Source organism: Rhinolophus ferrumequinum, chromosome 9, assembly GCF_004115265.2.
Source record: "Rhinolophus ferrumequinum isolate MPI-CBG mRhiFer1 chromosome 9, mRhiFer1_v1.p, whole genome shotgun sequence".
NCBI classification, from domain to species: domain Eukaryota; kingdom Metazoa; phylum Chordata; class Mammalia; order Chiroptera; family Rhinolophidae; genus Rhinolophus; species Rhinolophus ferrumequinum.
Genome location: NC_046292.1, coordinates 74441058 through 74454230, shown reverse-complemented (window position 1 = coordinate 74454230; position 13173 = coordinate 74441058). Strand labels below are relative to the sequence as shown.

Sequence of the window (13173 nt, the reverse complement as noted above, 5' to 3'; positions counted from 1 at the left end):
AAGAATTGTTTGTTTTTCTATCTGTTCAGCTTATTACTTGTTGTTAGGACGGAATGGTGACTTTCAGGCTCCTGGCATGTGGACCAGGAAACTAAAAGTTAGTACATTGAAACTCAAATCTGCTCTTTTGGCTTCTTACCACAAAGTATGATGAAGGCTTACTGAAACATTAATATTTTTTTATAACATACCTTCAGCTTACCAAACTCTCTGAGAGTTTGTAGGCTTTATCATTTTATGAGAATACCTATGTAGAAATGAAGTCCATAGTGTTATTATAGTTTTATCTGATAATAACACTGTTTTATTTGAGAAAGCTTTAATCTACAGGTAGAGAATGAGCACAGAAAGCATTGAGTTAGTTTGGGGAACCAGGAAAAGTTAAATTGGTAGATATTGTTAAAATGTAGTTGATTGGATAACCTCACCTTCAAAATACAGGTTCTTATCACGTATCTATTGCATACCTTTGATAAAAATTGAAATGATTACATTGTCTGGAAACGTGAACTGTTAAAAAAAAAAAAAAAAAAAAGCTCCATTGGGGTCTTTAGTTTTGTTTGGTTTTGTCTAAAAAGGACCAAAACAGGACCTCTATTGGCTATAAAAGGAGTCACCAGTGTTTTCTGTCCTTGAAGAATGAAATACAAAAGCAATTTAGGAAATACCTATCAGATGGAAATCTGCAGATGTTTCGCTTCTCAGAAATCTAGAAGTTTTACCAAATTTCATACCGCCTCATAAACCAAACTACAACCCACAGGGACTGCAGGACTCAGCATGTACTTACTTTTTAATAACTTCTCATCTCTGTGGCCTGATCCTTGGGATTAATAATAACGGAGATTTCAAGATACCTTGTACAATTCTGGGTGAGATGTTTGCCGTACTCACTGTACTTTGGCCACCCTCATTACAAGTTCATCACACAACTTGTTTAACATGTTTACTTTTTAAACACATGGAGAATTAACAGGTGGTTGCATGACTGAGATGTTTGTTTTAACAGGCTAAAAAGTGGGAGGTAATTTAGACATACACTATGATGCAATAGGAAAATACCTAATTATTCTATTTTTGGCTCAGCTTTTAGTTTCAGTTAAAACTGTTGATAGCAAGGCTCAACAAGCCTGGCTTGTAACATAGTGCACTTAACATTGTCTTCATATGAAGAAACTGGCTCACTAGCCACAATGACAATGCTTCAGTTACTTGTACATGAAACCCTCTACCTGGCTTTAGTGCTAGGACTTAGCAAAAGGTCTCATCTCAGAGTATCTGCCATAAGCTGTTAGAATGTGAATATATACAGAAGGCTCTGAAACCCCATAGTTATTTCAGCATGCTCTGAAAGCCAACATAATATTTACTATCTGAACGTAGAAGACTCAGATAGTAAAATCCTGAAAACATGACAGCTAATTGTTATTTTGCCTAGTACACGCATCCCGATGTGCCAGGATATAGGTTATGATTGGTTCATGGACTGTTCTCATTGAGTAAATAGAAGGAACAAGGCATTTTGCTGGATCGTTAGTTGTTCATTTGGTTTGGGGTCAAGGGACTACTGTCAGAAGTAAACATGATCAAAGACACAGACTCACGATCAGGAATGGCTAACTCTTTCTGTAAAGAGCCAGATAGTAAAATACTTCAAGATTTATGAGCCATACAGTCTCTGTTGTAACCACTCAGCTCTGCTGTTATAGCATGAAAACATTTATAGATAGAACATAACTGAGTATGGCTCTGTTTCAATAAATAAATAAATAAAACTTTATTTACAAAAATAGGTGGTGGGTGGGATTGACCTAAGGGCCATCATTTGTCAACCCCCATTTTGGATCCCAGAAGATATACCACTGAGCTGTATGATTCTGACCTTATAGGAAAAATAGCAATGGTTTTCAGTTAACTGGGCTAGTACATATAACTTTCAATATTCATAGCCAAGACTTGACTATATTTATATATAATGAATTTGTTGTCAGGGGAAAAAAAGCATTCTTTCCTCACTGGGTTCTTTGGGGGCTAATCTGAATAGTGTATTTAGTTATCACTTACATCCCACTTCCTTCCCAAAGTAAATTGAGATAGCTTCTCATAAAAGGCATCTTTAGCTATCAAAAGATATATAAAAATCAAAACCCACAATATAACCTCTGAATATTCCATATCCACCTGCCAACTCAAGCTGGTAGTTCAACCATTTCTGGGACTGAACAGTGCTGGGGACACCTCTCAAGGTTAATACTGATATGCTCCCTATTTTATCTTCTCTGGAATAATTTCCTTTCTGGAAAAAAAAAATCCCCTATGTTTTATATTAAGTCCCCTACCAATACAAGCGTTTGTATCTGTCAGTTTTCTTCTAATTGAAGTATAAGCCAAGAACTATTACATCAACTAAGTGGGTGTATGGAAAGGAAAGAGAAAATTATAAGCTAATGAAAACTTTGGTGGGCAAGTGACCTGTTCAGAACAGATCCCAGGGCTCATAGAGCTACATCTCTGCTCTCTGAGGCAAAGGCATATTAAATTACTTTCGAGTTTGACGGTCAGAAGCACACCTGAGAGGTGGACGGAGGAGGTGGGAATTCTGGCTGAGTGTCAGAGAGGATAACTTTTAGGGGGTGTCAGAATGTGGAAACAAAGCCAGGTAATTTGAAGAACTGCCAACCGGAGTGGTGGCTCCAAAGACAGTTCTGAAATAGGGAAACTGGTCTATGGGAAAACTACGTGTGTACAAATGACTCTGATACAAGGTCCTAATTAATATCAGATTTGAATACTTGGCCAAGTAGCTGTAGAAAATCATATAGAACCTGGGCAAGGGGATCTGCTTAGGTCCCTGGCATTGGGGAGGGATGCCAGACATGCTCATGCGGACACTGGAATTTAAAGGAAGGAACTACTTCCCCAGGAAACATGGGACCAGGCAAGGACTCACTCCCACGTAAAGGTAGAAGAAGCTCACTTACCTGGTAGTTGAGTTAAAAACATCAGAGTGGAACCAGAAGTGAGACGGGGCAGAATTAAGGACAAATGGGCCACTCATGAGAGAATTTTAAGATATGGTAGTAGCTAATCCTATGATGTACAAGAAATAAATTCTATAATTGGCAACTGGGAAGATGTTCAATATCTGTTTTAAAATTTTTTTTTATCTGTTCTGTAAATTTAGAAATGTTCTAACCTGTAAGTGGAAAAGAGAAATTAAAAACTTCCTACTTAAGCTGCAATTTCTTCTCTGCTTCCTTCTCGATGATAAGGCAAACTGGTGTAGTGTTTGGGGGAGGGGTCCGTTTGCCAGTATCTGTCGAGGTGATGAACATGAATACTCTTTGATCCTGCAAATGGACTTCCATAATTTAGGTTTTTAAAAATGTGTACTTTCAAGCTTGCAAAGATATTTGTGCAAAGATAATCATTATATTAAAACATTGAAATGAATTGCAGAAAAAAATGCCATATTCTAGCAGTTTTGTGATTTGAGAACTCCGTATCTGGAATTGCAGATCTGAATACACAAGTGTTTAAAGTTAGGCAGGGATAAATTGTGAACTAGAAAAAGTAAATTTCGCATACAGAGAGTGATTCCCTTGCCTTGAAAGGAATAGCGATCAGTTGTGTGTGAGGATACGAGGTGTAACAATCAAGTTGGCAAACTCATCCTACCGTGTTTCCCCGAAAATAAGACCGGGGAATTTTGCTCCATTCAGGCTTATTTTCAGGGGATGTCTTATTTTTTCATGTACAACAATCTACATTTATTAAAACAGTCATGTCATCTTCTTCTGGAACATCGTCATAACATACTAAATGTGTCCATCTGGCTGAGATCTTAACTGGGGCTTATTTTGGGGTTAGGTCTTATATTCGGGGAAAAACAGTAGTAAAAGTGCCATATACCTCATTGCTGAATATCATTATGGTCACCTTCAAAGTACACCCCTTGGGAAGCTATGCACTGACACCAGCGCCTAGTCTACCCTTCAAAGCAATTTTGGAACTCTTTTCTGGAATGGCCATCAGAGCTGTCATGGTATTACCCTTCATGTCCTGAATGTCTTCAAAATGTCTTCCTTTCAATATTTCCTTTATCTTTGGTTATAGAAAGAAGTCACTGGGGGCCAGATCAGGTGAGTAGGGAGGGTGTTCCAATACAGTTATTTGTTTACTGGCTAAAAATTCCCTCACAGACAGTGCCGTGTGAGCTGGTGCATTGTCGTGATGCAAGAGCCATGAATTGTTGGTGAAAAGTTCAGATCATCTAACTTTTTCACCTAGCTTTTTCAGCACTTCCGAATAGTAAACTTGGTTAACTGTTTGTCCAGTTGGTACAAATTCATAATGAATAATCCCTCTGACATCAAAAAAGGTTAGCAACATTGTTGCAACAAGTTTGCGAACTTAATTATCAGACCTTCATATATGCACAGAAGATCTAGAATCATGCACACAAATTTTTTTTTGTCATACATTTTGCAATTTATTTTCAAATGGTTCTAAAACCAAGATACTAAGATGTCTTTGTCTGCATGAATGCATGCATATATATGTATGCATGTGTATGCCCGTGTGTGTGTGTGTGTGTGTGTGTGTGTGTGAGAGAGAGAGAGAGAGAGAGAGAGAGAGAGAGAGAGAGAGAGAGAGAGAGAGAGAAAGAGAGAAACCAATATAATAATGATGGTAGAATCCCTCCCCAATCTGTGAGGCATCAAACAAAATAAGCATTGTTGAATCTAATACAGCATAATCTTTTTCCATATCTACAGCCTGTGTCTGACCCCTTAGGATCTCTGTCATCAGGTCCACTTTAATTAAAAATAATGTAAGAGCAAGGAGTCTAAATTAAAGACAACATCCATAGCAATATATAGGAAAAGAACATACAGAGAAACTGAAAATTTTTACATAAAAAACAGAATCAATAATTACCTTATTTATATTAAAGATGAAAATTTGGAATAAACAGTAAAAACTGTGGCTAAAAGTTGTACTTGAGGTTCATGATTTAATTAAGTAGATTTTTAAAATTTATAATGACTTTTCCAGTTGGATATGATGAACAAAATCTTAAAGACTTTGATATTTTAACATTGATTTTTTTCAACTTCCATTTGAATGATGAGGAAAGAAGAAGCTTGATGTTTCACATGGTAAATGAGTCTACTTTTCTATTCTAATCCTAGAAAATTATAAGACAGTAATACACATTTCCCATTTGCTTCACAACCATACTTTTTAAATAAACATTTGATTCTTAAAGAAGACCTGCTGTAATAAGAACTTTGAACACACATTTTGTTATAGTTCTGAATGCTGAATTTCTTTTCATCTGTTTTTTTTTTTAATTTATTTTTAATTTATTGGGGTGACAATTGTTAGTAAAATTACATAGATTTCAGGTGTGCAATTCTGTATCACATCATCCATAAATCACACTGTGTGTTCACCACCCAGAGTCAGCTCCCCTTCCATCACCATACATTTGATCCCCCTCACCCTTATCCCCCACCCCCCAACCCCTTTACCTTCTGGTAACCACCAAATTATGTTCCCCAGATTAATTTTCAAACCCGTGGCCATCCTGTGGTCACCGACTGCCCTCCAATCCCCTCACTCTCCCCCCCACCCCCCACCCCTCCCGCCCATCTAGCAACCCTCAGTTTTTCCTCATTGTCTCCCAAACTGTTTCTGATTAGTTCATTCACTTATTCTTTTCTTTAGAATCCGCAAATAAGTGAGATCATATAGTACTTATCTTTCTCTGTCTGACTTATTTCACTTAACATAATGTTCTCTAGATCCATCCATGTTGTTGCAAATGGTAAGATTTCTTTCTTCTTTATGGCTGCGTAATATTCCATTGTATAAATGTACCACAGTTTCTTAATCCAGTCATCTACCGATGGGCATTTCGGTTGTTTCCATGTCTTACCTATTGTGTATAGTGCTGCAATAAACATAGGAGTGCATAAAGATTTTTGAATTGAAGTTTTGGATTTCTCCGGATAGATACCTAGGAGTGGAATTACTGGATCATAGGGTAGTTCCATTTTCAGATTTTTGAGATACCTCCATACTGTTTTCCATAGTGGCTGCACCAATCTGCAATCCCACCAACAGTGCACAAGCGTTCCCTTTTCTCCACATCCGCGCCAGCACTTGTTGTTTGTTGATTTATTGATGATAGCCATTTTGACTGGGGTGAGGTGTTATCTCATTGTGGTTTTTATTTGCATTTCTCTGATGGTTAGTGAGGTTGAGCATTTCTTCATATGTCTGTTTGCCATCTGTATGTCCTTTTTAGAAAAATGTCTCTTCAAGTCCTCTGCCCATTTTTTAATTGGATCGTTTGTTTTTTTGGAGTTGAGTTGAGTGAGTTTTTCATAGATTTGTGATATTAATCCCTTATCAGATATATCATTGGCAAATATCTTTTCCCATTCAGTAGGATCCCTTCTTGTTTTATTGATGGTTTCCTTTGCTGTGAAAAAACTTTTTAGTTTGATATAATCCCACATGTTTATTTTTTCTCTTAGTTCCCTCGAGCGAGGGTATATATCAGTAAAAATCTTACTCCGGGTAATGTCTGAGAAGTTTCTTCCTGTATTTTCTTCTAGGTATTTTATGGTTTCAGATCTTACATTTAAGTCTTGAAGCCATTTTGAATTTATTTTTGTATATGGTGTAAGGAGGTGGTCCAACTTCATTTTTTTGCATGTGTCTGTCCAGGTTTCCCAGCACCATTTATTGAATAGACTGTCATTACTCCATCGTACATTCTTGCTTCCATTGTCGTAGATTAAATGGCCATATAGGCGTGGATTTATTTCTGGACTCTCTATTCTGTTCCATTGATCTATGTGTCTGTTTTTATGCCAGTACCATGCTGTTTTGATTACTGTAGCCTTGTAGTATAATTTGAAGTCAGGTATTGTTATACCTCCCACTTTGTTCTTATTTCTCAAGATTGCCTTTGCTATTCGGGGTCTTTTATGGTCCCATATAAATTTTAGGATTATATGTTCTATTTCTGTGAAAAACGACGTTGGCAGTTTGATAGGAATTGCATTGAATATGTATATTGCCTTAGGCAGTATGGACATTTTAACTATATTAATTCTTCCTATCCATGAACATGATATGTGTTTCCATCTATTTATATCTTCCTTCATTCCTTTCTTCAGTGTCTTATAATTTTCTGAGTATAGATCTTTTACTTCTTTGGTTAAATTTATTCCCAGGTATTTTATCGTCTTTGGAGCGATTGTAAATGGGATTGTTTTTTTAATTTCTCCTTCTGATGTTTTATTATTGGTATATACAAATGCCACTGATTTCTGAATATTAATTTTGTATCCTGCTACTTTACTAAATTCATCTATCAGCTCTAATAGCTTCTTGGTGGAGTCTTTAGGGTTCTCTATATATAGTATCATATCATCTGCATACAATGATAACTTTACTTCCTCCTTACCAATCTGGATGCCTTTTATTTCTTTTTCTTGTCTGATTGCTGTGGCAAGAACTTCCAGCACTATGTTGAATAGAAGCGGAGATAGTGGGCAACCTTGCCTGTTCCTGATCTTAGGGGGAATGGTTTTAGCTTTTCCCCATTGAGTATGATGTTAGCTGTGGGTTTGTCATATATGGCCTTTATTATGTTGATTGAGATAAGATCCCTCTATTCCCACTTTCTTAAGGGTTTTTATCATAAATGGCTGTTGGATTTTATCAAATGCTTTTTCTGCATCTATTGATATGATCATGATTTTTATTTTTCATTTTGTTAATGTGGTGTATCACATTAATAGATTTGCGGATGTTGAACTACCCCTGCATACCAGGGATGAATCCCACTTGATCATGGTGAATGATCTTTTTAATGTATTGCTGAATTCTGTTCGCTAATATTTTGTTGAGGATTTTTGCATCTATGTTCATTAGAGATATCGGCCTGTAGTTTTCTTTTTTTGTGGTGTCTTTGTCTGATTTTGGGATCAGGGTGATAGTGGCTTCGTAAAAAGTGTTTGGGAGTCTTCCCTCCTTCTGGATTTTTTGGAAGAGCTTGAGGAGAATAGGTGATAATTCTTTTTTGAACGCTTTGTAAAATTCACCTGTAAAGCCATCTGGTCCAGGGCTTTTGTTTGTTGGGAGACTGTTGATTACTGATTCAATTTCCGTGGTGGTAATCAGTCTATTCAGGTTTTCTGTTTCTTCTTGAGTTAGCCTTGGAAGGTTGTACGCCTCTAGAAAATTGTCCATTTCTTCCAAATTGTCAAATTTATTGGCATATAGTTGCTCATAGTAACTTCTTAAAACTCTTTGTATTTCTGCAGTGTCCGTTGTCACTTCTCCTCTTTCATTTCTGATTTTATTAATTTGGGTCCTCTCTCTCTTTTTTTTAATGAGTCTGGCTAAAGGTTTGTCGATTTTGTTTATCTTCTCTAAGAACCAACTCTTGGATTCATTGATTTTTTGTATTGTTTTTCTGGTTTCTATTTCATTTATTTCTGCTCTGATCTTTATTATCTCCTTCCTTGTGTTCCCTTTGGGCTTATTTTGCTGTTCTTTTTCCAAATCCCTTAAATGTGAAGATAAACTGTTGATTAGTGATGTTTCTTGTTTCTTTAGGTAGGCCTGCAAAGCTATGAATTTCCCTCTTAGGACTGCTTTCGCGGCATCCCATAGATTTTGGGTCGTCATGTTTTCATTTTCGTTTATCTCGAGATATCTTTTGATTTCTTCCTTGATCTCCTGCTTGACCCATTCATTATTTAGTAATAAGTTATTCAGCCTCCATGAATTGGTGTGTCTTCCAGTTTTTTTACTGTAGTTCATTTCTAATTTCATAGCATTGTGATCAGAGAAGACAATTGGTATGATTTCAGTTTTCTTAAATTTATCAAGACTTGTTTTGTGGCCTAACATATGATCTATCTTGGAAAATGTTCCATGTGTGCTTGAGAAAAAGGTGTATTTTGCAGCATTGGGGTGAAATGTTCTGAAAATATCGATTAAATCCAAGTGGTCCAATGTATCATTTAAGGCTGTTGTTTCCATATTGATTTTCTGTCTGGAAGACCTGTCCCTTGTTGTCAGAGGTGTGTTGAAGTCCCCGACTATAATAGTGTTACTGTTGATCTCTGCCTTTATGTCAGTCAGTACTTGTTTTATATATTTAGGTGCTCCTATGTTGGGTGCATAGATGTTTACTAGGGTTATGTCCTCTTGTCGGATCGATCCCTTTATTATTATATAGTGCCCATCTTTATCTTTTAGTATGTTCTTCATTTTAAAGTCTATTTTGTCAGATATAAGTATTGCAACTCCAGCTTTTTTCTCGTTTCCATTGGCATGAAATATCTTACTCCAACCCTTCACTTTCAGCCTGTGTGTGTCTTTTGTTCTGAGGTGAGTCTCTTGTATACAGCATATACAAGGGTCTTGCTTTCTTATCCACTCAGCCACCCTATGTCTCTTGATTGGAGCATTTAATCCATTTACGTTTAAAGTGATTATTGATAGGTACATAGATATAGCCATTTTTAAATTTGTAGTTAGGTTCTTTTGATCTTTCTTCTATTTACAGAAGTCCTTTTAGTATTTCTTGCAATGCTGGCTTGGTGGTGATAAATTCTTTTAGCTTATTTTTTTCTGGAAAGCTCTTTATCTCTCCATCAACTTTAAATGATAGCCTTGCTGGATAAAGCAATCTAGGTTGTAGGCCTTTGTTTTCCATCATTTTGAGTATCTCCTGCCACTCCCTCCTGGCCTTCAATGTTTCTGTAGAAAAGTCATTTGATAGTCTTATGGGAGTTCCCTTGTATGTAACCCTCCGTCTTTCTCTTGCTGCTTTTAGGATTCTCTCTTTGTCTTTAAGCTTTGCCATTTTAACTATAATGTGTCTTGGTGTGGACCTGTTTGGGTTAATCCTGGTTGGAACTCTCTGCACTTCCTGGACTTGTATGTTGGTTTCCTTCATCAGGTTGGGGAAGTTTTCAGACATTATTACTTCGAATATGTTCTCAATCCCTTGCTTACTCTCTTCACCTTCTGGTATTCCTATGATGCGCATGTTGTTGCGCTTGATGTTATCCCAGAGGTCTCTTAGGCCATCCTCATTGTTTTTTATTCTTTTTTCTTTCTGTTCCGTTTGGGTGATCTCTGCTACCTTGTCTTCTATGTCGCTGATTCAATCCTCTGCTTCATCTAGCCTGCTGGTAATTCCTTCCACTGAGTTCTTAATTTCGGTAATTGTGTTCTTTAGTTCTAACTGGTTTTTCGTTATGATTTCTACATCCTTCTTTATGTTTTCTCTAAGCTCGTTCGTTATGATTTCTACATCCTTCTTTATGTCTTCTCTAAGCTCCTTAAACATTCTTATCACCAGTGTTCTGAACTCTGTCTCTGAGAGGTTGGTTACGTCTGCTTCATTTGGTTCCAGTTGTGGAGGCTTCTTCTGTTCTTTTATTTGGGACGTGTATCTTTGTTTCCCCATTCTGGCTGACTGTGTTTATTTTGATATATTAGGTAGATCTCCTAGAGTTCTTAGTTCTTGCTAGGTTATCTTATGTAGTATGTGTCCTTTATATTTGACTCGCACCACGTCATCCTCCTCTGCGTGTGCTCCAAAGGTGAGTCTTGTGTTGTGTACACTGTCCCGTTCAAGAAGATCTTTAATTGCTTCCCGCTAGTGAGCAGGTGGGGTCAACTCCTGGGCTGACCCGCCGTGAGACTTGGCTCTGCCCCCCGCAGGGCGCTCTGCTGCGTGAGGGTTGACCACCCCAATGTGATTTGGCCTCTATGGGCTCCAGTGCCTGCAGAGAACCCCCTCTAGGTGTGTGACCTGCAGGTCAAACCCGGCTGCACTCCGATTTGGTCTGGAGTTGGCCCCCGGATATGCCGAGTCCCGTGCCTCCCAAGCTGGGCCCCGGCAGGGCAGTCCCAGAACAAAGCAAATCACCAAGCACAACAGCAATGACAACAGCAAAGAAAAAAAATCAAGTACATTCACATGCAAAAAAAAAACAGCCGATAACCCCCGCTCGACACAGGCAAAGATATCAAAGATACAAGACAAAGCAAAACAAAACAAAGCAAAGCAAAACAAAGCAAAACAAAAAGCAGCAACCGTCTCGGCCTGAGCCCACCAAGCAATGACCAGGTTGTCCTCTTCTGTACCAAAGAGCCCCCTGCTTATTGCGCAGGCAGAGCCGGTCACCTGGTGCCCAGAGAGACCCTGGGACTGCAGACTTAAATACGTGGGCCTGAGGTGTCTGGATGATAGTCTCCACAAAGTCAGTGCAGCTTCTGCCCTTGTCCGCACGTATGCACACCGAGAGTAGCACCACCAGCCCTTTGTCCAGAACTCCAGAGTCCTAGGGCACTTCTTTAGTGTGTGTGTATGGGTGCGGGCGGGAGATTTCTGATCTGCTGACCGTGCCTCACAAGCTGGGCCCCGGCAGGGCAGTTTCAGAACAAAGCAAATCACCAAGCACAACAGCAACAACAACAACAAAGAAAAATATCAAATACGTTCACATGCAAAACCACCTGATAACCCCCACTCGACAGAGGCAAAGATATCAAAGATATAAAGACAAAGCAAAACAAAACAAAACAAAGCAATACAAAAAGCAGCGACTGTCTCGGCCTAAGCCCACCAAGCAATGTCCAGGTTGTTCTCTGCTGTACCAAAGAGCCCCCTGCTTATTGCGCAGGCAGAGCCGGTCACCTGGTGCCCAGAGAGACTTTGGGACTGCAGACTTAAATGCGTGGGCCTGAGGGGTCTGGATGATAGTTTTTACAATGTCAGTGTAGTTTCTGCCCTTGCCTGCACATATGCACACTGAGAGTGGCACCACCAGATCCGTGACCAGTACTCTTGAGACTTAAGGCACTTCTTCAGTGTCATGCACACAATTTTGCATGGTGGTTATGGCGGGTATACAGATCACAGAGTAGGAGAAAACAGCTGATTCTTACAGTGGGTTATAATAAGAGAATCCCACACTTCACTGTGACAGACCCTGGGGGTAAGGTTGGGGGGCAGAGGGAACTTGAATATGCCTGAGTGCAACTTGAGAAGAACATAACATTAGAAGTGAAAAGAGGCCTCTCTTTTCCTAACTATACATGAGGTTTACATGTCATCATTATAGATACTTACAGTTGTATGTCTGTCTAACTCAGGTATTTTATTTATTCATTAATTTAGCAAGTATGTATTGAGTGCCTGTGGAGTGTGAAACACCATGCAAGGCACGTGGGCTATATAGCAGTGACAGAACACAGGCAGCCCCACGTAGATAGACCCACGGTGTCACCAGGAGTCACTAGAAGGTCTGTTGTTGAAATGGATGCATGCTCTTTCTCAGTTCAGAGTAACAGCAGTGGGCATTACAATAAAATCAAAGTTTCCCAAATGTGTTTGAGTTTTCTTTTCACCTTTGTTTTGTGGTGTTTTTTTTTGTTTGTTTCGGTCTCTGAGATATGTGTTTAAATACAGAGTTTTTGATGATGATCAGTGTTTTAAATATGAAACCTTCTACTAAGAGGTTGCCTGGCTGGCCTGTGACAGTAATCCACAAAGTGGCTTTGGTTTCTAATTGCATCATGTGTATCAGATTGACACTGTAGCCTCTCACCTTGCACAAGGAAGAATGTCTAAATAAACAATATCTTAATGCAGATGGAGAGAGAGAAAGACACAGATAAATATCCATGTAGATCTATATGCACCTGTATGTTGCCACCTATTAACTCAAATATTTATGTGTTGTTCCACAGAAAAAGCAAAGAACAAAAGACCTTTCTGGAGTATTTCATTCTTACAATCCATATGATCACAAGGTAAGAGACGCATGTGATTAGTGTATTGGGTAGAAGTCTTTCTCAATATATAGCACAATTTTCACCTACATATAGTGATTTTGAATTACACTTACCAGTTCCGTTTATATATCCGTTTTAATTTTCAACTCGAGCTCTTTAAAACAGCAAATTTGTATTTCTGAACTAAAATTATTATATTTTATTCACATTAAAGTCTAGTTACATATTGCCCCTGAAATCTTAAAGACTGGAAAGACAGATTTGGGATATTTTTTTTTTTTTTTTTGGTTGATTTTTTTCTTAGCCAACACTGTAGTGATGGACTTG

The 13173-nt window shown here is 38.3% G+C and overlaps 1 protein-coding gene across 4 annotated transcripts in view; it reads left to right on the top strand.

The window, feature by feature from the left end:
* The window catches only part of CDKAL1 (CDK5 regulatory subunit associated protein 1 like 1), a 623742-nt gene that overhangs the window by 490881 nt on the left and 119688 nt on the right, over positions 1-13173 (top strand). For all 4 annotated transcript variants that reach the window (XM_033115842.1, XM_033115843.1, XM_033115841.1 and 1 more), the window contains one exon: positions 12802-12864. In XM_033115842.1, coding sequence (XP_032971733.1) covers positions 12802-12864 — 63 coding nt within the window. The remainder of the gene's footprint in view (positions 1-12801; positions 12865-13173) is intronic.